General features: G+C 39.0%; 1 protein-coding gene across 1 annotated transcript in view; it reads left to right on the top strand.

The window, feature by feature from the left end:
- LOC112115663 (bifunctional heparan sulfate N-deacetylase/N-sulfotransferase 3) overlaps positions 1 to 26,739 on the top strand; it is a 101,732-nt gene that overhangs the window by 22,942 nt on the left and 52,051 nt on the right. The window contains exons 3-4 of the mRNA XM_026648146.2: positions 15,157 to 15,244; positions 20,946 to 21,100. Of these exons, the coding sequence (XP_026503931.1) occupies positions 15,157 to 15,244; positions 20,946 to 21,100 (243 nt within the window). The remainder of the gene's footprint in view (positions 1 to 15,156; positions 15,245 to 20,945; positions 21,101 to 26,739) is intronic.

A 26,739-nucleotide genomic window follows, 5' to 3' on the forward strand; every position in this document is an offset into this window, starting at 1 on the left:
AGTACAGTGGAATAAAAATACTCCACAAAAGCAAATATAATTAAACTCCAAACACACTTAAAAATGCAAGCAATTAACAGCAAAACATAAAGGCAAATAAAGCCAACATAGTGACTACCTCCTTCCCACTCTTAAGCCTACATCAAGAAGCAGGATCACAGCATGACAAAATGACAGCAAATCAGAAAAGGGAAAAAAAAAAAGTCTGTCTTATTAGCCCTTCCTTAGTAGATTGCTTTTGAAAATGTTCTTTCATTTCAACAGTTCGGTCTGGGAAAAGTGTCTAACAACATGACTGATTTTCGAAGATCACCCTTACAAAACAAAACCACAGGAACGAGAGAATAGCCAATGCCTCTGAGGATTCCAATACACAGTCTTTTGCCAGTTCTAGCCTCTTGTTCTCTGCAGACTTCAAGGCGATCTCTATTTTTTTATTTTACATTTTTTCTTGTAAAGATAAAAGTATTATCACCCATTCCAAAACCAAATGTTCTGCACACAGACACATAATAGACTTATGAACCATTTTCCTAAAATACCATTTAATCATTAGCAGTGTCCTGATACTTCAACACTAATTCACATGCAAGTTTAGCATCCTTAGAATGGAAGAGAATCTTAAATTAGTAAAATTTTGTATAGCAAATTGTTGCAAAAGAGTAGTCACCTTCTGTGTCTTGCCTTCAGTGCTTTCAAGCAGTAATGACAGAAGTGATGTCCTTGGTACTTTTGCCATTCCAACTCAAGGGTAGTGATTCAAATGCTTTAAGTGAGGCTGGCTGCCACTGATCCTAGGTTGCTGTTTTGACAGTTGAGGATCAGGACCTCTATAATTTACCCCATATTTCTGCAAACTAGAAAGCTGCTGAATTAAGAATTTTATTAGGTGACTCACCTTGGTTCTCCCTAGGACTCCAATTATATTGTGGTTTTTAATCTTTAATATATTCTTCATCCCATTAATGCTTCAAGAAAACATCTTATCTGTAATAAGCTTGCTGAGGTTATGTTCTGTTGCATAGATGCTGTATTTTTCATGCAAGAGTCTTGCTGCTCCACAGTTACAGTCCAAATCTTTGGCTTTTCTTCTTGATTGTTGCCAGTGACTCCTGCAATTTCTCCAGCTTGTGTGCCTTTTTTTTTTTTCTTCAATATAATGAAATGACTTTCAAGCTTCTAGAAACTAGATGCAATCCCTATGTCATATATGCATCTTACAGATACAGAGAGCGTGACGTCTGTTACCTGCAAGGAAAGGAATTTGAAAAATAACTTTTTCTCTTTTGATATTTTCTACAGTAAAAATAAGCCTCAACTCCTTCCCTCCTCTCCCCACCCCCAAAAAAGGGGGCACCAGTGCTAAAGAAAGAATTAAATAACCAAATACGTCCTTAAATTCCTCTGATTTGGTGCATCCTTTCACTTCCTTGTGTAAAGTTGTGCACCTAAATCCATATTTAGGCACCAAAGGAAGTGGCCTGAATTTTAGAGATGCTGAATACGAGCAGCTCCTGTTGTAGTCAATGGGAGTTTCACATGTTCAGCTCCTCTAAAAATCAGGCTGCTGCTTTAGGATTAATATACATGTAAGAGACGAATTTTGGGCACCTAATTTTGCAAATTTTCATCCTTGACTCTACTCCATAGCTTGATCTATGTACTATTTATTCCATGGCTTAATCTATATGCATTGCAGTTGTGGGTTTTAAATCCATATTTGCAAGTTAGGAACCTTTGTGAAAATGTGAAAATGAAAAGAGTAAATAGGTGAAAACTAAAATAATGCAGTAGGCCTTGAGTAGAGGTGGACTGGTGGAGTTGTGTGAGTGACACTTACCCCCCCCCCCCAAACCCCTGTGTGGTTCTAATCAGTGTTATGACTCATTCACTTTTATTAAGTTACTATTAAGCAAATACAAGATTGATTTATTAAAATGTTTATAGGTAGTGAGGAGCAGAAACTGAGCTCTTTAAGGGTCTATCTGGTGAAAATGGCTCAAGGCCAAATATTTGGCTCAGAGAAGGCCCCTTTGTGCTGTTCCATCAGCGCAAAGGGTATGTATGCCAGATAGATTTGGCCCCCAGGGAATATCCCTTGCATAATGATGATGCTAGTCACCTCAATTTTGAGGACATCAACAGTCATTGTTTATACTAATGGGTCTTTGCCCCAAAACCCGCTCCCAGTATACACACCCCTCTCCAGTGCCCCACAAATACTCCTTCCCAGTAAACAACACACCCTCCGGCACCCCTCCAAATACCCTCTCCAGCTCCCCTTCCGCCCCACTCCTACCCCCTTTGTGGTGTCCTCTTTTTGAGAACCTGATATATGGTAACCCTAAAACATCAGTTATAGATAGGAATTCATCAGCACGTTCACTCCACAGCACCCACAAAGTGCAGTGAGGTAGCAGTGGCTGGCAGGAGCAGGGCATGCAGCCACCGCTGCGCTGACCCCGCAGGCAGGCAGAGGTGATCAGAGGTGACATGACATGACCCCCAGAGGGTTGAGTTTTTTTTTTTTCAGACTCAACTTGACCCAAACCTGATATTTGTAGTCAGGTCCCATTGGGTTTGGGATGGGTTGCAAGACTCTAGTGTGGATGTTGCTGCATGGCAATGAATCATAGTGCCACCAGAGTCCAAGCCCACCTAACCTCCTGATTCTGAGTTTACATAGCTAACCTGAGCTGCCACTCATGCAACAATATCCATGTTAAAAGAACAGGAGTACTTGTCGCACCTTAGGCCTGGTCTACACTACGACTTTAATTCGGATTTAGCTACGTTAATCCGAATTAACCCTTCACCCGTCCACACTACAGAGCCGGTTAATTCGAATTAAAGGGCACTTAAAATCGATTTCTGTACTCCACCTCGACGAGCGGAGTAGAGCCTAAATCGATTTTGTTAATTCGAATTAGGGTTAGTGTGGCCGCACACCACCGAATTACTGTGTTTAAATTAATGGGGTAGTGTGGCCGCACACCACCGAATTAATGTGGTTAAAAACCGAATTAAGGTGTTTAGTGTGGCCGCGCACAATCGAATTTATACAACCTGTTTCCCAAATTCGAATTATCTAAATTCGGATTAATCCTGTAGTGTAGACATACCCTTAGAGACTAACAAATTGATTTGAGCATAAGCTTTCGTGGGCTACAGCCCACTTCATCAGATGCATAGAATGGAACATATAGTAAGAAATATATGTTGTTGTTTTTAGCGTGTCAGCTTGAGCTGAGTTAGCACAAATCTGTCTACCCTTGCTGGGAATCAGACTTCCCAGCTGCAGTGTAGATATACCCTTCGTGCACAGCAAGCTGGGGTGTAACTTTATAGTGCTCTAGCCTACCACATATTAACTGGCTGTGTGGTCCCATAGTGAAATGTGTTGTTACAGCTGGAACTTGTAGTGTGTGGTAGCAAGGTCCACACAGCCAGTTAATCCATGGCAAGCTAAAGTACTGTACATTCATCCCTTGGCTTGCTAAAACACCATGTAGAAAAGCCCTTAGGCAGAATATAGGTCTACAAATGTCTATAGGTTGTAAATACCAAGAATGGAAAGGAATTATTTAGTGTGGTATACTGAGGTATAACAGGAAAACAAAAATTTAGGCTGCATGTCTGATAGAAGTTCCTTAGAGTGAAATGTATTATCCTGTAGGTTAGTTTCCCCATTTAGGTTCATGTATGTTAATTTGAGCCCACAAACATAGAATTCAGTCCATGAACTTATATGTGAAGGTTTGGAAATTGGTCTATATATGTTTGGTCTTAGATGTTTCTTAAGTCTTTCAGAAATGAATGATCACTAGTTGTTTAAACTAAAAGATTGATACTGTTGATATTTTAACACATTTACACTTACTTTTTTCTCTCTTCTTAGCACCCTTCCCAAACCCACAAACTTCTTATTCTAGCTCTGCTAATACAATAACTCCCTTACAGGCTAGTGACCAGATCCCTCGCTTGTGTAAATCCATAGAAATCAGTGGAGCTATATGAATTTTGACTAGCTGAGGATCAGGGCCTAAGACTCTTCTTGGCCGTGGTTGCTGTTAGATCGTGCCATAAAGCCGTCATACCTGCTCTTTTTTTTTCTCTCTCTCTCTCTCTCTTCCTGAATCCCGTATACCACTGTTCATGTACCTCCAGCTATGAGGCCTATGCTGAGCTAGCTGTAGATGCTCAGTAAAGGGAATTCAGAGCAGCTGAAAAAGGGAGAACACCTATTCACTTGTTACTCCCTTGTGTTTACCCCACACAAGGTTAATGTGGGCCTGAAAGGGCAATTAACATACCAGGCAGCCCTTGCAAGAGGGAAAGCTAGGCTTAATTGATGATGAAGCCAAACTGGGGAGGGGTTGACAGTGATTATGAAGTCAGGAAGAGTGTGACAGAAAGAAGCTGCAGGAAGGGAGTCTGCAATCATTATCTGGGGTATAGAAGAGGTAGGAAGCATTCAAGGGAGAGAGCAAGAAGTCTGAGGCATTGGACTTTGGCTGCCATCTCCAGAGTCCCTCGGCTGGAACCCAGAGAAGAGGGAAGACCTAGGTTCCCCTACCAGCCACTGAGGAAGGTGGGGTCAAAACCCCCGAAGTAAGGGGTTTAAGGACCACAGAGCCTAAAGACCAACAGAAGACCTGCTGTAAGGTCATTGGACTATAGCTTGGTTGGACTCTCTGTTACCCTGGAAGGGGAGGACTAAAGCGTGACCTGGCCAGGAGAGCCAAGTTGCCAGAAGAGAGATCACTATAGTGACAGTGATCATACAGGGGGGAACCATACAGGGAGGCAGCCACTATGCCATGCCTAGCCACAAGAAGATGCACCTGTGGTGAGTGGAGCCCTTTATACCCCAGCTGACTGTCATAAACAAAGACTCCCAGCTGTCAATTCTGACATAGAGCAGTCAGGGAGAAAAGATAAATTAAATTAATGGAGATATCCTATCTCCTAGAACTGGAAGGGACCTTGAAAGGTCATCAAGTCCAGCCCCCTTGCCTTCACTAGCAGGACCAAGTACTGATTTTTGCCCCAGATCCCTAAGTGGTCCCCTCAAGGATTGAACTCACAACCCTGGGTTTAGCAGGCCAATGCTCAAACCACTGAGCTATCCGTCCCCCCCTGGTGGTAGGTGGGTGAGGTTCTGTGGCCTGTGATGTGCAGGAGGTCAGATTAGGTGATTATGATGATCCCTTCTGACCTTAAAGTCTATGGGCCCATCTGGCCATTGACCAAAGATTCTCCTTGGCAATTAAGAGGGAGGGGGAAAGAGAACTTCCCTCAGTGGTGTTCCCAGTTCTCCAAGATGAAGAGCACAATACTCATCTCTTCTTTTCTGGTTTCACTAACTCAAGCCATAAGACAGGATCATGAGTTGCATAGAGTTTATTAGGGATCAAGATGAGGAGTACATTTATACTTATGGAGTATGAGTGGGTCATACCATCTCCATCCCTTTGTGCACTGGGCCAACCCTACCCTGGGCCAGCTAGCCCTTGGCTTGACCAGTTTATTCAACCATACAATGATAACTATGCCCCTTACACTTGTGTGAACCAGGTTCAAGATTTTTCCACTGAGATTTTGTCTAAACACAAGGGACCATGTTTTCTTTTGTTTGTACACTGAGCTCCCTAATACATAAAGCCAAGCATTAATGCTGGAATATTGTGCTTGTCTATTAGCCTTTGTCTCACTGGGAAAAATAAAAAAGAATGACCCAAAACTGGTTTTCCTTGACCGTGGCCAATGTTTAGTAAAGCCACAATGTTTAGTGACTACTATTCCTTTTAAGCTGTCTAAATTGAAACTTGTTATACCTTAGAATATAGACTTGAATTTCTCTCGGAGCATGTAATAGCTTTTTACTGTAGTTGTTTTTCAATGGTATCTCTGAACTATGAAAAAAATTGACAATTCAAATGCCTGAAATATTTTATGCCCTGGAAAATAGGTGAGCAAGTAGTATCCATTATCAAACTGATTGTTTGTGGCCTTATCTTGTGTAAAGATGCAAACAAACAGAATCTGTAAGACATGATTTATTTTAAATTCTCTGCAGTTGGAAGCACTAGCTTTTATGGTTATGGGGACAGTTGAGTGTCAACGTATCTGGTTTCAGGCAGGAAAGAGCCATCGAGAGAAAGAATGAACATTAGGCACAAATTTCAGACCAAAGTCTGTTCAAAAAGGTGCATCCAGGACTGTGTGCACTTAATGGATGTGCTTTAAAACCCACATTTCTTTTTCTTTTTTTGCATAGACCATGGTAGAAGATGCGAGTCTGAAAATTTTTTATTTAATCTTTTAAAACCTTAGACTTTGGACAAGGTGATCTACTAGGAGGTCAGCAAAGAAATCCACCCATGAACCTATCAGATTGCTGCACAACTGCCACAGCCCAGCAGTTAATAGAACCTGGGGCCCCTGCATGCCCCTGTGCCAGGAGTTTAGGCATGTGGATCCAAAAAGTATTGAATCTTCTAGCCCTTCACAAAACTCAACATACACACATGCACATGCGCACGCACACACAGTTCTGCACTTCTAAGGAAACAGGCCCCATGCAGCACAGCACAGCTCAATAATACACTGCCGGTGTGGAGTATCAACTTCACAGACTGCTCTCAAAGCAATAGATCCCATAGCAACTCCATTGCATCAAGCGCCTTCCATGCCTGTGGGGGGCAGAATGTAGCATTTGTCCCCAAATCCTGAAAGTTTTGAATAATTCCTCTGCAGCTGGCTCTGGTGCAAGGTAAAACTGGAGGTTGTATTTCGAGATGCATTAAATAGAAAGTAAACATTCTGTTAGAGACTGAGTAATATTAGGAACTTTGGTAGCATTTCTGTGGTGTTTCTGAACTGGGTGGCAATACAGCGCGTATGTTACAGTGGATTTAATAGCACTGACTTTAATTTTTTACTTTTTGCAATTAGTATGTACCTTGGTGAACAATATATGAGAGACCGTTAGAACATCAGATGTCTCATGAGGGAAGCAGTGGGACATAGATCCTTCACATCTCCGTCTCTCTTTGAGTCTGAATTAGTAAGGACCAAAACTTGTTATAATTGGTTGTTCAATGACCCATGAAGACTGAAGTATTTGTTTCAATCTGGTTCCTAATGAACATTGTGGTCTGTTCAGCATGCCCTAGAAAACACACTTATAGTTTATCTGTTGCTTATATACAGGGCCGGCTCCAGGCACCAGCGCACCAAGCAAGTGCTTGGGGCAGCCAACGGAAAGGGGCTCTTTTTTTGGCCGCTTGGGGTGGCAAAAACGCTGGAGCAGGCCCTGCTTATATAGGATATAATCAACACAGGCAAGATCAAGCAGTCACAGCAAAGTGGCCAAGGAGTGAACTCGTATAGAATCTGAACTACTATCTCACTGCAAGACACAGCTCATGACTGAGGCAGCTCAGAGGCTAGGGGAACGTGCCTGAGATGTTCTTGTTCCAGGGCTAATACATTTTCAGTTTTGAGCTCTCAGTTCATCACCTTTCGCAAGAACTAAAATTAATGGATGTACAATAGCTTTTTAAATGCAAGTTAAAGATGAGAAGTTACTTGGTTTTATTTACAGTTTTATTCTGCTTCGGGAATTCACCTATGCCTCCCTGCTATTTTATAAGCAGTTGAAGGTTTAGAAAAAAATAAGATCGAATCAGTGTACCCTCTATTGAACTTTAAAATCCTGCATGATCAAACTCCAGGGAAAAAATATGATATGCTCCAGCAGGGTGTTTATTAGTTCTGCTATTTTAATTGGCACGAGTTTTTGACCTTTGATGAAATGGAGGGGTTTTCTTTCTATTAACAGCAGAATGATGAAAACATTTAAGATGGGCTAGTAATACTCATCCCTTCTATCAAGCCACAGTTTAATCAAGAACTAATAATGAACAATTCCACATAGAATCCTGAAAACAGCACTGCTAATTGCATTAGTTTATTAAATATAATTGGTGCCAGGTACTTAAAACCTTCTACCTACTTTTCCATAATTAGCTTACTCCCTCTAGCTTTCCCCTTAAGCCCCCAAGAAGAAAGAAGTGGTGCAAGAGGTTGTCAGAAATATTTCTTATGGTTTTTGTTTGTGCAGATGATTCACTGAGATGAAAGCGCACAATATCCCAACAGTGTGCAATCACTTCATCATTAAAATCATTTACTGCATTTGATATAAATGAGGATGCCAGTGTATTTTGAAGATATCACTAAGGATGTCAGTGTATTTTGCTGAAAAATTAGAGGAGCACTTCCAGTCTTCAGATCATATTTTTATATCATTGTATATCATTTAAACTTTTTTACTACTAGCATCTTTAAAAATGTAACACTGAAATTTAGTGAATTCTTCTTCTCAAAAGTTGCAAGCCTTTTCTCAAGTTGAACACTGAGAAACTGAGGCACACAAGATCAGACCTTAATGAAGATTATAGCATTAACCTCTCTGTGTCTCATTCTACAGGGGTGTTGTGATGCCTAATTAGAATGTGATCCCTTATTGAAATGAATGAAAAGACTCTTACTGACTTCAGTGGGCCCTGGATCAGGCTCTTGATGCTTAGGAAATGCTTTGAAGTCCTCAGTCATGGACCTGATCAATGGGCCCAGGTTATACCAAAACCCCAATCAATCGGAGTTTTGTATATGTTGCAACTTCAGGATTGGGTCCCTGAGTATGGCCATTAAGAGATTTTAAAAAGCACACTTGCTACAGTTCCAAAAAGAATATCACTGGCTGAGAATAGCAGCAGTTCTTGAATGGCTGGCTCTAGATACTCAGTTCCTTTCCCGCAGGAGCTTGTATGTGGCATTTCTGTTTTAATTTTAGCCGCTACATTACCTGGCCAATTGTAATTAAGCATTCTGCTAGCATACAGTACTTTAAAACTATTAAGTCTGCAAAGTCACTTTTCAAATATATCAACACCCATGTTTGCTTTTATTTGAAAGCAGGATTTGGAACTAATTGTTTCCTGACGCTATTATATCTTAAGGAACGGTATTCTCCTCCTTTTGTCTGAAGAATATTCAAAATGGTTTTTAAAATGTATCCTGTATACCCAAAGCAATTATTCCTTTTATTGTATACACTATGTGCTTATGGTAATGGGAGTCAAAAATATAATCTTGGAAATCCAGAAAGAATATACATTGAATTTTAATGAAGTTCCACAAATACATAATTTATCACAAGGGAAACAACTCTGGTCATAAGCAAAATCTATGAAAGTATATTAAAGTACATCATAAAGCATATATGAAAAGGTACAAATAACAGAATGTTAAACCATTAAAGGGGTACTGTCAAGGCTCCATCAAAAATGTGATTTGCCAAATTTGCTGCAGCTAACAAGTGCATGCTCAGAGGTAATATAACAATTTACTTATATAATGTTGTTCAGCTCCTCCCTCCTGTTCTTATCTCTTTAGCTTTTGTGAGCAGGTAGTGTAGCAACATTCATGGAACTTGAAGAGAGGAACACGGGTTGCAGGAGCGAAGAATTTGGAGGAGGCACTAGGACAGCAGTCTGTGTGCACATGACTAGAATGCTAGCTGCAGTTGCAGCATCTCTGTAAAAAGTTTTCTTAGGACTTGTTAATATGTCACCCAGGAAAGTTAAAACGAATTAACTAAAGGTAATTAAAGCGTATTAAATCCCTAGGTGTGTGCTCTCATTCAGAAATAAAATGACCTTAGCTTGGTTTAGCTAAATCCCCTCTGAAGGTGGGTTCAAAGTATTTATCTTTTTTAAATGCTATTCAGCAGCTTGAACATGGAGGAGAAGCCAGTGCCATGTGACCAGCCAGCTTGAACATGGACCATCAGCAAGTGCTCCTTGGACCATATTTTGGGAACCACTGCTCTTGGGAGCTTAGTTTTCTTGAAAATTACTTAGGCTATTATTTTAGGAGTCAGCTTGTAAATGGTCATGGCAGTTTATCAGACAGGAGATGACAATGACCAAAATATAGTTGTAGACCCCATAAAATGTTAGTTATGGGCTTAAAGGCCTACATTTCCTGTGATATAGACTCATAAATGAAAATGGAGTAGCTCCAATGACTTCAGTGGAGTTAAACTGATTTTTACCAGCTGAGAATCTGTCCCTATATATTTATCTCGTGTATCTATGGATTTTTTATATTTGTCACTATAGTACCTATATGCCAGATACACCTCTACCCCGATATAACGTGATCCGATATAACACAAATTAGGATATAACGCGGTAAAGCAGTGCTCCGGGGGGGCAGGGCTGCGCACTCCGGCGGATAAAAGCAAGTTTGATATAACGCGGTTTCATCTATAATGCGGTAAGATTTTTTGGCTCCTGAGGACAGCGTTATATTGGGGTAGAGATGTATAAGAATTAAAAGAAGCAGTGTATTATAACCAGGACCATTTTCATCCCTCTCGTAGGTTATGTTGGCTTCTCAAGGATTATTTTGGGATGGTGGCTGATGGAGATGTGGTCAGCTGTTAAGGAGTCTTCCTTTCTCTCTCTCTTCAAGGAAGAGAGTCTTGCGTTATAGGATGAATGCTAAAAGATTCTTGAGCTCAGGTGAAGCAATGTCCACAGCTTAAGGTCCTAGCTAGAAGAAGTGGCAAAGAAATAAAATTATTTATATTTTAACCATGTGCATAATAGTAGGACAGCCAACTGTTTCTGATAATGCATAATAAATGCAATGATAGCAATAGACAAAATAATTATTATTTGTAAATATATAGAGACTTTAATGAACAGGTTATAAAATACACTAGTACTGAATATTGTATTTGTGTAACTCAGCTAATGCAGATAGCCAGAGATTGCTCATAAAAGCAATCATAATATACAAAACCCCCACCAGATTACCTTGAGTACATGAAACAGCATTTAGAAATTAAACTTCAGACTCTACTGTCCTCCCTCCCCCCTCACGTTTTTTCTCTCTCTCTCACTCTCTCTCTCTCTTTCTCAGACACACACAGTAATAGTCCCTGCCATCTGCAGCTATATATTTTTTCAAAAGTTTAGCATTTTGTTTTTAGAACCTTAACGATGAGTAAAATGTCAAGTCACCCAGAAAATAATCATAGGCATGACAACTAAATGTTAGATCAGCTTGTCTGTCTAGAACATAGTTCACAGTAGAGCTGCACTCACCTGTTTTGGAGATAGCACAAGTAGAATGCAGATAGGCAGAGGTACTGTGGGCATTAGCTGGTAAATCTTCAAAGAGCTATGCAAGATTTTAGCAGCATGACTCCTATTGATTCTAATAAAAATAAATTATTTTCATTAATGACTTGGATAATGGAGTGGAGAGTATGCTTATAAAATTTGTGGCCGATCCCAGGCTGGGAGGAGTTGCTAGCACTTTATAGGGATTAGAATTTAAAATGACCTTCACAAATTGGAGAATTGGTCTGAAATCAACAAGATGAAATTCAATAAAGACAAGTGGCAAAGTACAATACTTGGGAAAGAAAAATAAAATGGACAACTACAAAATAAGGATTAACTGGCTAGGTAGAAACACTGCTGAAAAGGATCTGGGGTTTAGAGTGGATCAAAAACTGAATAGGTTAATATCATACTGCGGTGTATTAACAGGAGTGTCGTATGTTACACATGGGAGATAGATTTGAGAGGGTGGACACTCCTAATAACAGTCTTTAAATCTATAAATAGGACTGTTACTAATACGACCATGATCAATTGTTCATCATGTCCTCTGCAATTGGGACAAGAAGTTAGCAGCAGCAAGAGGGATTTCGGATAAATATTAGGGAAAACTTTTTAATTATTAGATTAATTAAGTTCTGAAATAGTCTTCCAAGGGTGGTTGTGGAATCCCCATCGCTGGAGGTTTTTAAGAATAGGTTAGACAAACACCTGTCAGGGATGGGCTAGGTATACTTGGTTCTGCCGCAGCTTCGGGGGCTGAATCAGATGACCACTTCAGGTCCTTTCCAGCTCTCCATTTCTATGATTCTATGTGACTACAAAAAATCTTTCAAAGTTTACTCTCTAAAAAACAAACTCCAGATTACTTTTGGAGATTAGTACATGTTATTTATGACAGGAAACAATCATGTAGGTTCAACAGCAAAGCACATCTTGTCATGATTTCTGGCCTACATGAAATTCAGCTAAAAGGACTGTTGCCGTCATTGATGCATGAAGGTGATAACTAAAACTGATTCTCTTCTCCCTTCAATAAAAATTAAAAAACAGAATCAGGTTATCACAGAGATGACATAGAGTGTGTATCTCTCCCACTCTCCCCATTTTCAAATAATTTAAATGGTCACATCAATGATGTAACAACTGTAATGTTAGAAATGTGCAATGTGGAATTTCTACAAAGCTATATTTCTCCAGCATTTCCACAATTTCTTTTTTCATTTTTTCCTTCTGTTCTTCCGTCATTTAGACACTATGTTGTAAATGATAGGAAGGTAGCTAGACAATTGCTCAGTAGGATGCAAGCTAAAGCCTTTAGCTACAATATCATAATCTTACAATTCAGAAACAGACCCATAGCAATGAACATAACCTAAAGAAGTTGAATGTAACCTGGCCAGAGACTATTGTCCACAGAAAATGTTTATGTTGTAGGTGGACTCAGGAAAGAACATTTGAAATTGAAGTCATCTTTAGTAAGAATTATAAAAGTTACATTAACATTCTGAGCTGTTCATTTGGAATTCAGGCTTCACTTTAACCCAGCTTTCTGGGGCAGAATCCTTATCTCACTAAATGTAAGTTTTGCCCTAATTTTTCTTTCCTTTATTCTGCAAAAAGAATGCAGTTATCCTATCATCTCTATCTCTCTTATTTCTGATGTGCCTATTCCATTGGTATTCAAGCACCTCAATATCACATTTTCTGGAAGGCTTTTAAAGTTTATGCAAGACCTTTTCTTTTGGCCTGGGCAGCTGGATGTAATCCAGAAATAATAGGAGCTTATGGCTGTATATGTAAATTTTTTCTGTTGGGCTGAACTCAGCAACCTATCTCTTTCAAAGGTATCCATTATTATCATAATAAGGGTACTACCAGTTTGCTTGCCCCCTGTGTCTTTCCATCTGCGTATCCAGTAACATCTGTTTGCAAAGATCAGTTCCTTCATTGGGTCAAATCTCACCAGCTCAGAGATGATTTTAATAACAAACCCTATGGAGTCTCTACTTTCAACCAGAGTAGGAATCCCCACACTTTAATATCCTTTGCCTTTATTGGTCATTGGTGATCTTTAACCTCTTTTCAGCCTGGACTAGAGTTCATGCTGCACAGGCTCTGAAGAGATTGTTTTTGTGTTCTGCCTGAAAACTCTCAACGTGCTCTCAACTACGTTTAATTTTTGTTCCACTCCTCTCATTCTCTTTTTTAGTCCTTTATTCAGAGGACACTGTTCCAGCTTTCCCTTCCAGTGAAGAAAGAGTAATCTTTACCTTACCCATTTTGTTTCTTAAAAGCTTCCAACAGCTCTTTGATGGCAGTGTTGCTAGTTCTACTGTGACAAAGAAGGGGATGCCCGGCAGGGGGAAAACAATATGTTACCCTTTCAGCTCCAGGTCAAGCTGGACAGCGTGGAACAAAAAAATGATGTTTCTCAATGGTTTCAGTTTTGTGTCTGTCTTGTAGCAAAATTTGTGCCCTTAGCTGTGTAACATAAGCAATTAGTCTCATAATTAGCAATTAGTAACATAAGCATTAGTCTCAACAACTGAGGAGCAAATTCAGGATATGCCTGACTCTATTCACTGATCATCAAAACTTTTGAAAAAATGTTCTTTTGGTCAAATTCATCCCTTGTTTAAGCAAGCACAGTTGCACTGAAGATAGAGGGCTTTTTATGGCTCTGGGTTTCCGTTGTTGTTGTTGTGGGGTTTTTTAATATTATTTTCTTCTGCTATATTTTATGCGTGTATTTATAAACAGTGCTCACTTCTCTTTACTTTATAAACAAGGAGATCCTTACCAAATGCTTCGATGCTCACATTCTGATGTCTTGAGTATTCTACTTTTAAATAACTTTATTATTTGCACTTCTTAAGAAATTAATAACTAGAAAAGGATATTAAGAAAGGCATGTATATTTAAAATTACAAAGGAGAATGGTAATTAAAATTATTGGGGGAGATTTTCAAGGGAAAAAATGGCAGCCAGGGTATTGAATTTCAAGGAAAGTTGGGTGCCTGACTCCCTCTGTCCCCTTGAAAATCTCTCCCAATAATTTTAATTATTCTCTTGTGTGATTTAAAATATATGCACCTTAACATACTTTTCTTATTAAAACTGAATGTAACAAGGAGTTACTATACCATTGTTTCCCTTTTAGAGTATCACTGCTTGGGAGACGTCTCCTGAAATAATTTGTAACTCTTGGAATCACAACACATGAAGTTAGTCTAGAAATCTGAAGAGTGAAGATGTCTCTGATGGAATAATAAGAACCCATTTCTTTCAGCATGATAGCTTTTTGTTTGTACTAATTTTGTGCAAGTACATTTATGGTGACAGCCAGTATGCTAACTGTCTGAGGAATAAGTGAATCAGACATTGTGGACTAGACTCCAGTTATTTGATGCAGAATATGCTTCAATGTTGATCTCACTTTTTCTCTTCTTAGACTTTTTTTGCCAACAATTTCTAAGCTACAATAAAATGTTCTGTGTATGTACTCTAATCAACACTTAAGGGAGTCAATGTTTCCTTGGGAATAGGTCTCCTGAGTCCCAGTCCAGTGCCCTGGGTTCAATTCTGGGTTCTGGCACTGGCCTGCTGAACGAACATCAACAAATCTCTTCCCCTCCCTGTGCCTCAGTTTCCCCATCTCTAAAATGGAATTAATGATAATGACTTCTTTTGTAAAGTGTTTTGAGAGCTACAGATGAAAAGCACTGTATCAGAGATAGGTATTATTATTAGGAGGAGGATTTGGGGGTTATAAATTACACACCACTGATCTCCATGAAGATGCATGTAGTGCACTTCAGAGTTAAATTTGGTCTTTGGTTTTTAAGAGGTAAAGAAATACATTTTTCTCATGGTCTTTATACGGGGGGCAGGGTGTATGAAGAAAGATCATGTGCCTGATGAATTTTTTTATGTATATTTATTTCAGGCCCTGCTTGATACGCAGAATCTTTTGAGAGCTCAGATTACAAATTTTACTTTCAACCTGGGATTTTCAGGGAAATTTTACCACACAGGTAAGAATGAAAATCTAAAATCACTTTCATTTTGATTGGAAGTATCTTTGTAGTGTAGGGGAAGTAGAAATGACATTGATTATACAGCTTTGGTATTAAATGAAATGGGATGATAGGGAACTGCACTCAGGTCCTGAATAGAGAGGAAAGCTTCCTTCACAAGAATATAACAAATAGAACAGGTTGCCTCAGAGCATATAACATAATTGTGGGGTCTTACTGAGTCAAACTGTATTCCTGAAGGATGGTTTACATTGACCAACCCTTGTGTTGAAGCAGTATTCTCCATGGAATACAAGCTGTCAGGAACAGTATCCCTGATGATGACACAGCACAACTTATTGCTGAGCTCTGTGACTTTATCCTCACGCACAATTATTTCAAATTTGGTGACAATATATACCTCCAGACCAGTGGCACCGCTATGGGCACCCGCATGGCCCCACAATATGCCAACATCTTTATGGCTGACCTGGAACAACGCTTCCTCAGCTCTCGTCCACTCACGCCCCTTCTCTACCTACGCTACATTGATGACATCTTCATCATCTGGACCCATGGGAAGGAGACCCTGGAAGAATTCCACCATGATTTCAACAGCTTCCACCCCACCATCAACCTCAGCCTGGACCAATCTACATGGGAGGTCCACTTCCTGGACACCACAGTACAAATAAGCAATGGCCACGTTAATACCACCCTATACCGAAAACCCACCGACCGCTATGCCTACCTTCATGCCTCCAGCTTCCACCCCGGACACACCACACGATCCATCGTCTACAGCCAAGCACTGAGGTACAACCGCATCTGCTCCAACCCCTCAGACAGAGACCAACACCTACAAGATCTTCACCAAGCATTCTCAAAACTATGATACCCACACAAGGAAATAAAGGAACAAATCAACAGAGCCAGACGTGTACCCAGAAGCCTCCTGCTACAAGACAGGCCCAAAAAAGAAACCAACAGAACTCCACTGGCCATCACCTACAGTCCTCAGCTTAAACCTCTCCAACGCATCATCAGTGATCTACAACCCATCCTGGACAATGATCCCTCACTTTCACAGACCTTGGGAGGCAGGCCAGTCCTCGCCCACAGACAGCCCGCCAACCTTAAGCATATTCTCACCAGCAACCACGCACCGCACCATAACAACTCTAACTCAGGAACCAACCCATGCAACAAACCTCGATGCCAACTCTGCCCACATATCTACACCAGCAGCACTATCACAGGACCTAACCAGATCAGCTACAACATCACCGGCTCATTCACCTGCACGTCCACCAATGTTAAATATGCCATCATGTGCCAGCAGTGCCCCTCTGCTATGTACATTGGCCAAACTGGACAGTCACTACGCAAGAGGATAAATGGACACAAGTCAGATATCAGGAATGGCAATATACAAAAACCTGTAGGAGAACACTTCAACCTCCCTGGCCACACAATAGCAGATGTTAAGGTAGCCATCTTACAGCAAAAAAACTTCAGGACCAGACTCCAAAGAGAAACTGCTGAGCTCCAGTTCATTTGCAAATTTGACACCATCAGATCAGGATTAAACAAAGACTGTGAATGGCTATCCAACTACAGAAGCAGTTTCTCCTCCCTTGGTGTTCACACCTTTACTGCTAGCAGAGCACTTCACCCTCCCTGATTGAACTAACCTCGTTATCTCCATACTGATTTATACCTGCCTCTGGAGATTTCCATTACTTGCATCTGAAGAAGTGAGGTTCTTACCCACGAAAGCTTATGCTCCCAATACTTCTGTTAGGTCTTAAAGGTGCCACAGGACCCTCTGTTGCTTTTTACAGATTCAGACTAACACGGCTACCCCTCTGATACTTGACTCCATGAGAATAGTGTCTGAGGTATATAAATACTTTTTTCCAGTTTTCCTATATTGTATTAAACCAACTAGATCCACCTATATAAATTATTCTGCATATATTTACACAGTGTCTTTGTAGATTAGACATATAGTGATACTTTTTAAAACCTCTTAAGCATGTATTATGAGTGAAAGCTGAACAGACCCTTAACTTCAATTTACATGTAGGAAATTCAGGAATGCATATAGGTCAGATCTAGTGCATACATCCAAAAAATTATACCTAAATACTCATATCTTCTATTAAAAATGGTAATTTCCATTCACAACCAAGTAAAGAATATCTTCAAAACATTGCTTTACATTTAAACTGGTTTGACAAAGTAAGGGCTCTCTGAACTATTGTTGTGGGGTTTATCCATCACTGCAAATTTTAAAACAAGTTTGGAAGTTTTTCAATAAGACATGATGTGGTTCAAACAGGAATTATTTTGGGAGAAGTTCTAAGGTATGTGTTGTGCAGGAGGTCATACTTGATGATCAGAGTCGACCCTTCTGGCCTTAGAAGCTATGGATCTGTGAATGCTCATGTTGGTAGCTACTCCAGAATAAGGGCCACATGAGAAGTACTGAGCACCTTGAATGAGAAGTCAAGTGTCTTCAATGCCGGCTGACTCCAAGGAGTTCAGTACCTCTCCTGATCAAGTCCTAAGGTCCCAGTCCTGTAAAGGGATTTACAAGAGCAGACCCCTATTCCCACACAGTCCCTTTGACATCTTTCCACAATCAGAGCTTGTTATCAAAGGCAGCGTAGAGAAGAAGCCATTAAAAAGTAAACATTTACAAAGTAAACATTTGAGAGCTATTAACACAGAGTTGTCACATATATTTCCTATTCTAGATATAAGGAAAAACTGTGGTAATCTCTGACTTTTAATAGCAGCCACTTTATTCACCGTATTCATATTTTATAATTATTTCTAGATTCTAGCAGACTCGAATTTCTTCCTGTGATCAGCTGATATGTCCTATCGCCTGTAAAAGGCAAACTGTTTGTAAAACAGATAGTAAATTGGTGTATATTCGCCATCACTCAATTTTCACAATCCAAAATGGCCAACACAGAACACATATCCCATTTCAGAAAAGTTTCCCAGGAGGATTTACATCATTATTAAGAAAGTAAATTGTGACTGTTTTCTTGACCACTATGTAAAATATTGGTCTTGGAGTAGACTCAGTGTGAGATAACGTGTAGAGCTTCAGGTTTCAACCGTTAATCTTTTTTGTTTCTTAGGATATATTTTACTGCTTTTGTCGTGTGTGTAACACAATTAACAAAATTCCAGTGCGTTTGTCTTTCAAAAAGACATACGGGGAAAAACAAAGAAAAATGTAATCTCTTATAATGTTCATGTTATTAAATTACTGCTGTTTGGATGCTTCCTTTCTGAAACCTTGCTCTGATCAAGTAAATTTGAGAATAATTTCTATGGCTAAGATTATTGAAAATTAGTTTCTATATTTAGTCACCTAAACCCATATTTAAACACCCAAACAAGTGGCCTGATTTTCAGAACTGTTGAGCACTCAGCAAAGAGAGTCAGCAGCAGTTGCTGGGTGTTCAGCACTTGTGAAAATCATGCCACTTATTTAAGTGCCTAAATAAGGGCCTACATGCCTAACTTTAGGGACTCATCTCTGAAAATCTCAGTTTGTTTTTAATCCTTCTTTTATATAAGAAATAAAGAAAAATGTAAATGTTAATGACTGGAACTCTTTGCTTTTGGTGGAACTCTCAAATTTGCCAGGTTTGACTGTGTAATATTCCAGGAAAGTGCTGGAAGCCTCCTGAAATATTTAAAACTTGATTGGACAAAACTCTTAGAATATACTGTCTGGCACAAACCTGCTATGAGGGAGGAAGATGGATAATATGGCCTCTTCCGTCTTGAATGCCAGGTGATATTGTATTATAACTTACAGTATCTTCTGTTTATTTGTCATCATGGCACATGTAGTTCTGTGTGGAAAAAGCACTAATATCTTATGACCAAATCTGAGGTCCTTAATTAAGCAAAATTCCCCACTGACTTCAATGAGAGCTTTGTTTGATTAAAGACCACAGATTTTAGCCCTTCATATAAGTAACCAATACAGAAGTTTGAATCATCAGATAGGTAAACAATCAAAACAAACAAACAAACAAAACTTTTATGCAAGCATAATAGAACAGCTGTAGAAATAGAAAGAAAGAAGGGATAAGGCATTAAGTAGGCAGAAAGGCAATGTGTTACACAGGGAAGCAGATGTTATATGCTGCCAGAACAAAGAAACAATCATGCATGCAAAATAGGACCACATCAGGGACAGAGAGAGACAAAAGACAACACAAGATAATGTCAGAGTTGAAGGACATTAATATGAAATCAAGGAAGTGAGGTGACATGTAGGAATGAGACTGAGAAATGCAAAATGATTGATTCAAAGCTAAAGTAGAACATACAGGGTTAGATTGTGTCTGACTCTCTTGTGGTGATTACATGGGAGAGGGGTGGGATGAGAACACTTGTCTTCATTCTTTCTTGAATGCATTGGTCCCTTCTAGCATTCCCTGAGGTCCTAGCCACCCCAAGGGGAGGGAGGCAGGAGAGGGAGTCTGAGAAGATATGGCCCCCACCTGCTCGCTCCACGCCACAGAGGGGAGCAGATACTTTCCCTTCCTGAGGCTGCACAATCCCTCCCAGAACTTCAGGGATAGCACAGATCCACATGCAGGTGTACAGTACAAGCTGAGCCATATTGTAAAATAGTAAATAATTACTATGGAACTGGCTCAACATTGCAGCATCCCTGAAATGACCATATTGTTAAAATCAGAAAGCCAGCTTAAAGATCCCAGACAGGTTGCTGCATCATTACATCTGACTGCCCCCATTTTTCCTTTCTAACATGAGTCTCTAACTCAATTTCCCCAGCCGGAGATAGAGATAAAATCATGGAAAAAGCAAAGGTTCACTGGAAGAAAAGGTTCACTGGAAGAAAGAGGAAAATATGAAGGGGAGTTAGAGATAGATAGTACAATGTGATTGGTGCAGAAAGCAGAGTAGCTGAATGTTTGGTTTGGTTTGTTTTGTTTGGAAGAGAAATCAGATTAGTGAAGTAAAAGAATAAATAAATAAAATGAGTAATTACATTTGATGTGAAATGATAATGGCAACATGATGCTTACAGAAGCTAAAACAGGATTTTTAAATGTGTATGGTTTATGGAAAGAAGCAATATACAACTGGATAAGCAGGAAATTGACATGTCATGAGATCGTGAACAAGGTAAGAATTAGAAGGGAAGAAAAAGGAATAGAGTGGCATAGGATAATTTGAAGAGGCTGGTAGGAGAATACTTCAGAAAAGCATATGTAATAAAAAAGGGAAGGCAGGATTGATTGCAATGGGAGTTTTGTCTGAATAAATTACACTAAATAAGATTTGTTAACACTGTCATTTATCCTCTTCAATACTCCATCTTTTTATAGGTCTGTTTTTAGCTGCTTTTTGTATTAGCTTCTAATGTTACTTGTGCAGTACATAAATGAGACGACAGTGTTGTATCATGCATTTTGAGGGTTGCTCAATCTCATAGAGAGGAAGGTGTGCTTTTCCACTATATTATATGGGAAGAGAAGGAGTTGTGTATTCAAGAGCTTTTAAAATCCTTATTTAACATCACTGTAATATCAAATTTCTATGAAATATTTTGGTGTCTAACATTACATTGCTAATGTTCCTCTTGTTTTTCCTAATGATTTTAACAACATAACAAACCTGGAGAGTTTGTTTTTGGGGAATATTTTTGCAGGAACTGAAGAGGAGGATGAAGGTGATGACCTGTTGTTGGGGTCTGTGGATGAGTTCTGGTGGTTTCCCCATATGTGGAGTCACATGCAGCCTCATCTCTTCCATAATGAATCATCGCTGGTAGAGCAGATGATTCTCAACAAAAAATTTGCCTTAGTAAGTAACATCTTTGCATGGTATACTTAATAGAGCTGTATGAGAATCAGAATTGGTTTTTCAGGAAATGCTGCAATTGCAAATTTTATTTTTATTCTGAATCAGAATTTTTCAATCAAAAAACCCTGAATTTTCCCATGAAATGAAAATTTAAAAAAAAATTTGTTTTGGGTCAACTGAAAACTTCAATTTTGATAAAATTGCAAACTTTTTTTTCCTATTTTGACTTTTTTATTTTACATTATAATTTATACTATAATATAAAATAAAATAAATTTTGAAACAAAAAGTTCTTTTGACATGAAAAATCAAAACAATCCATTAAGGTTGAAATGCTTCATTTTGATTCAGTTTTCTAAATAGAATTTTGTCAACATCAGCACATTCCCTCAGAAAGTTTCAAATTTGGTGAAGTGGCACTTTCCAATGAAAAAATGTGCTGGTGGAAAATTTTCAGCTAACTCTAATACTGAACTGCAATGTTTGCATAATGAAATATAGTCCGGGTCTGTCCTTCAGAACTTTCAAAGCTTTTTCTCTGCTTTGAAATCTAGTAAAATCTCTCAAGTTTATTAATATATATTACAATTACCCATTTGATCAGTTTATGTATAAAAATAGCTGTTCTGAAAAGCATTGACTTTGCTAAGTAATTATATATTTACAGAAAGGTACTGAAAAAAAAATATTTCAATAAGAACCTGAAAGAAAAATAAAATGAGACATACAGGTATAAAAGAATTAGGGAAAGAAAAATGTACTTGGTTTGATTCTACCATTCGGTTTCATGTAACAAAAAAAAACCCAGAGGTCTCACACGTGTACATTATATTATACTACTTGTTTACAGATGTGAATGCTGATAATTTTGAACTATAGTACTCTGGTGTAAAATACATTTTTATTGTTTAAAATCATATTCATTTTCACTATTTAAGAATTCACTGTTGGCTAACCTCGAGCAGCTTTCCCCTGTGTGGGAGCACTGGAGGAGGGGTGGGAGAGAAAGCATAGGGAGTGTTTCTCCCCTAACACATTCATACATGAGCTAGTCATAATTTGGTTCCCAGTGCTGGAAGATGTAAGGAGAGTCAGATGAGATTAGCAATTGACAGGGCTAACAGCCCCAGAGAGACTGTTTTTTTGTGGCCTAAAAATAGGCACAGGGCTCAGGAATGACAGTACACATGTTGAATAGGTGTTGCAAAGGGCTACACCTCCCCTTGGGTTTCAAGAACTATTGAGCCTAATTCTCCTTTTGCTTATACTATTGTAAACCAGGAGTAACTCCATTTGAAATCAGTGGAATTGCCCTGGTAATGTGAGAGGAGAATTGGGTCCATTATACTATTATCAGTTTGGACACTATTTATCTTTACTCCTTCAAAAAGAAAATTTGAGCATTTAAATGTATTATTTTGGTTGGAAAAAGGGTTGCCAAGTGTCTAATCGCACAAACCCAAACACCCTTGCCCCGTCCCCTGCCCCTTCTCTGATGCCTCGCCCCCACACACTCCATCCCCCCTTCCTACATCGCTCGCTCTCCCCCACCCTCACTCGCTTTCTGGGGCAGGGGGTTGGTGTGCAGGCTTTGGGCTGGCGGGTGGGGCCGAGGGGTTTGGGGTATGGGAGGGGGCTGAGCCTGGTGCAGGAGCGGGTGTGTGGTGTGGGCTCTGGGAGGGAGTTTGGGTGTGTTCGGGGGTTCAGAGCTGGGGCAGGAGGTTGGGGTGCAGGAGAGGGTTCGGGGTGTGGGCTCTCGGAGGGAGTTTGGGTTCAGGAGGGGGCTCGGAGTGGGGCCGAGGGGTGCGGAGTGTGGGAGTAGCCTTGGGGGTGGGGCAAGGAGATCGGGGTGCGGGCTCCGGCTGGGCGGCGCTTACCTCGGGTGGCTCCCAGAAGCAGCAGGCATGTCTGGCTCCTAGGCTCAGGGGCAGCCAGAGGGCTCTGTGCATTGCCCCTGCCTGCAGCTCCAATTGACTGCACTTCCCGGACAATGTGAGCTGCGAAGTCGGCACTCAAGGCGGGGGCAGTGCGCAGAGACCCTCTGGCTGTACCTGCGCCTAGGATCCAGAGGGATGTGCCAGTTGCTTCCAGGAGCCACATGGAGTCAGGGCAGGTAGGGAGCCTGCCTTAGCTCTGCTATGCCACCGACTGGACTTTTAGTGGCCTATTAAAATCTCCCAGATTCGTTTCAGCCACCGGGAGATCAATTCCCAGCCAGTTTGGGAGCGTTGGCAACACTAGTTGGAAAACTCATTAATTTATTATTAATTTTTAATGCAAAGAGTAACTAAAACACATAAAGAATTACTCCAGCAATAGACCATTGTTCTAATTTCTTTTGAGATAACTAAGTTGCAAGTCATATTAAACTAAATACTTCCAAAAGGTATGAAATAGTCATATTTTATCTTATAGCTTTGCATTTGAGACATAATTAACAAGTATATTTATACACACTCATGCGTGCACACATCTCCACACACACAGGCTGCATGACTGAGAACAAAAATATGTTTTCCGTTTTTTTTCTTTCATTTCATTTGACCACACTTTTCAATAAAACCTTCTTTTTTCCCTTTAAAAATGTTCGTCTTGACATCTGAAAATGTGTAACTGGATTTATAATTTATGATTTCACAAAAAGAAAACAATTAATACTTCAGAAGAACCAGGTAGCGTATTTTAGAATTTAATTCAGTAATTATATGTAGAATCTGGGATTTCAAATGCATATTGTCATGTGGTTTTACAACTAAGCATTGCTGCTACCTATGAACAAAAGACTGTATTACATCACACAGTAGTATTTGAAAGCTGTATTAAAGGTTCTCAAAAGTGACAAATAAGTAGCTCCTTAAACTTGTATTTGTAACAGAGAACATCCCATTCTTTCACAAAATGATCCACAAGTAGACTTTCAAGTGTCCTGGTGACACTGACTAACTCTACCACTAACAGTCAAAGATGACAACGATTTGATAGCCGAGATTAGAACTAACCAAACAACCACTGGAATGTACAAATCACCCAATTTTCACAAAACAAGGCTGTATAAGTAAGGTTGTATTCTGTTTATATGGTATGTTTACCCAAAAAAACGATATTAAAAGTATGTTAAGGACTGACACACAACAATAAAAATAAGTAAATCAGATATATAACTGTTTTGCAACACTTAGGCCAAAGTCCATCAAGAAAGTATTTGAAGGTGCACAAGTGTTCAAAACTACCCCCAACTGTGATTACTTTAGCTTTATTGTTTTGTATTAGAACTTTAATATTATGATAATGCAGTTTCTGTTAAGTAAATGTATTTGTTGGTTTTCTAGTGATTATTTTTAAATAAACATAATGGACCAAATATATCTCTAATGAAACTCCATTAACTTCACCAGATAGAATTTGATCCATTGCTTTGTCCTGCATAGGTACAAATACTCCTTCTGTTGCATATAGGATTTCTATCTATTGTATTTAGATTTTAAATATTTTTCCCTAAGTGATAACTTAGAGAACTACCAGCTATCTAAGGAAATGGGATTTTGCTGGTTCAGCTCTTCATCAAACAAAAAAGGGATGGTTTTATTGTTGGTGAAAAATTGTTTTTTCTTTAAAACATATTTTGGGTCAAATTTATCCCTGGTGTAACTCTTGACACATTTTAGTTACTCTTTGCACTAAAAGTTAATTAACGAAATATAGTTTCCAGCAAAAATATCATCATATAAATCATTGGTAGACTCTGCCTGGAATACTGTTTTCAGCTCTGGTCACCCCATCTCAGAGAGAATATTGCAGAAATAGGAGGAGTTCACAGACAAGAACTATTAGAAGCACATGGAAAGAGACTGAAAAAATAGAGACTTTTCTTTAGAGCAGAAGTGAATAAGAGAGGATGTGATAAAAGTTAACAAGAATATCCCAGTTATCCTTTAAGTGCTTACTGCAGATTTTCTTGCATCTTCCTCAGAAGTAGCTGGTATGGCCACTATTAGAGACAGAATACTGGACTAGATGGACCACTGGTCTGATCCATTTTTGCAATTCTTGTTTCCAAAGTCGGTTGGAAGACAGATTGAGATATATGAAGGACAGTTGTAGTTTACAGATTGTAAATATTGAGATTCACTTAGGTTGTTTTTAATCCAACCTGTTGTGAAATTTTCAGAAAATGAAGAAAAATGTGACACGAAAAAAGAAAAGATTTTACTCTGTGTTTTTATACAGATGCATCAATTAAATGCAGTTGTGGGGCTTTCCCCCCACTGAATAGAAAACAGTTTGCTCAGAAACTGAGAATTGAATCAGGGTGGATTTGATTTAAATCACTAGTCAAGCAGACTCAATTTAATCATGGATTTCTACATAAAAGTGTACTCTTGTTGGTTGTTATAACCTTAATACATATTCTTCACAACTCAGAGATAGATGTAGGTTTCATTTTTAGAAGGTACACACTATACATTTTTAAAGTGATTTATTTTGAAAATTTTTCTGATTAGTTGTACAGCTATATCAGAAAATGAATGATTGGTTATTTCATCTACCAAAGGTAATTGAAGCAGATATTTATGAAGTCATTGAGAGGTGAACTATCTCCAATTCAACAGGTTAATTATTAATATTTGGAGGATTTTCTTGCCATGCTGTATTAGGAGGATAACATCACCAGACAGACATTTAAATTGTTTTATTTAACTAAAACAACAACGTTATGTATTCTGGATTGTTTTCTTCAACAGCAAACATATAATATTTTAACAAAACAAGCATATGAATTATTGAATTTAATAAAACATTCAAGTTTTTTAAAATCAGGTTTGTTTTTGTTAAAATTGTTTTTAACTAGAATAGTTAAATGAAATATTTTAAAAAAAAAATTAAATCTACTATGTCAGCCAGGTCAAAATGAGAAACTTAAAATATTGGCTTCTGCAGCTAACTCAGTCATCTTCACCTTCATTTTCCTGTTTGTTCATAATCTGGAAAAGAAAAACAAGCTTTCCTGCTTTTTCAGGTCCCAAACGATTTCTCAATTTGGAATGAATTAGTCCACAGAAAGAAAATATTCTTTCTACACCAGCAGAAGGAGCTACTGCTGTTAAAAGTGAGATTGTTACTTTAGCAGTCTCTGAATCCAAGTGCTTAAGTGACTTCCACCAATTCACTGGTGTGACTTTCTTTAAAACATCATCAGCAAACATATATTTCATGAATGCTTCACCCTTAGCTCTGAAGTTTATTATAGTTGGCATTATGGAGGGATGATTGCTGGATGTCCATGATGTAGCCAACTCCTTTTCTTCAGCAGTTAAGGTTTGACCCTAGTACTGAGTATTGAGAATATTTGCAAGAAAATGAGCTGTAGATAGTGCTTGTCCCATTTGTTTTTTTAATGCTTGTAATTTAACTCCGTCATTGCATATTTCTCTTTTTAAGATCTCACTCAGTTCCTTCCAAATTTCAACAGTGTCAGCAATAAAACAGCTATTTCCCTGCATTTTGTTCAAGGCTACAGGATACTCAGCATGTGTTCAACATTTCTCTTAAGCCCAATGTTCAGAACTTTGGCTGTGACAGTGCCATCTATTTTTTTCATGATTTTGTTCACAAACTGTCATCAGATTAGGTCAGTTCTT

Source organism: Terrapene carolina, unplaced genomic scaffold (assembly GCF_002925995.2).
Source record: "Terrapene carolina triunguis isolate 2854851 unplaced genomic scaffold, T_m_triunguis-2.0 Scaffold66, whole genome shotgun sequence".
In the NCBI taxonomy this organism is placed as follows: domain Eukaryota; kingdom Metazoa; phylum Chordata; order Testudines; family Emydidae; genus Terrapene; species Terrapene triunguis.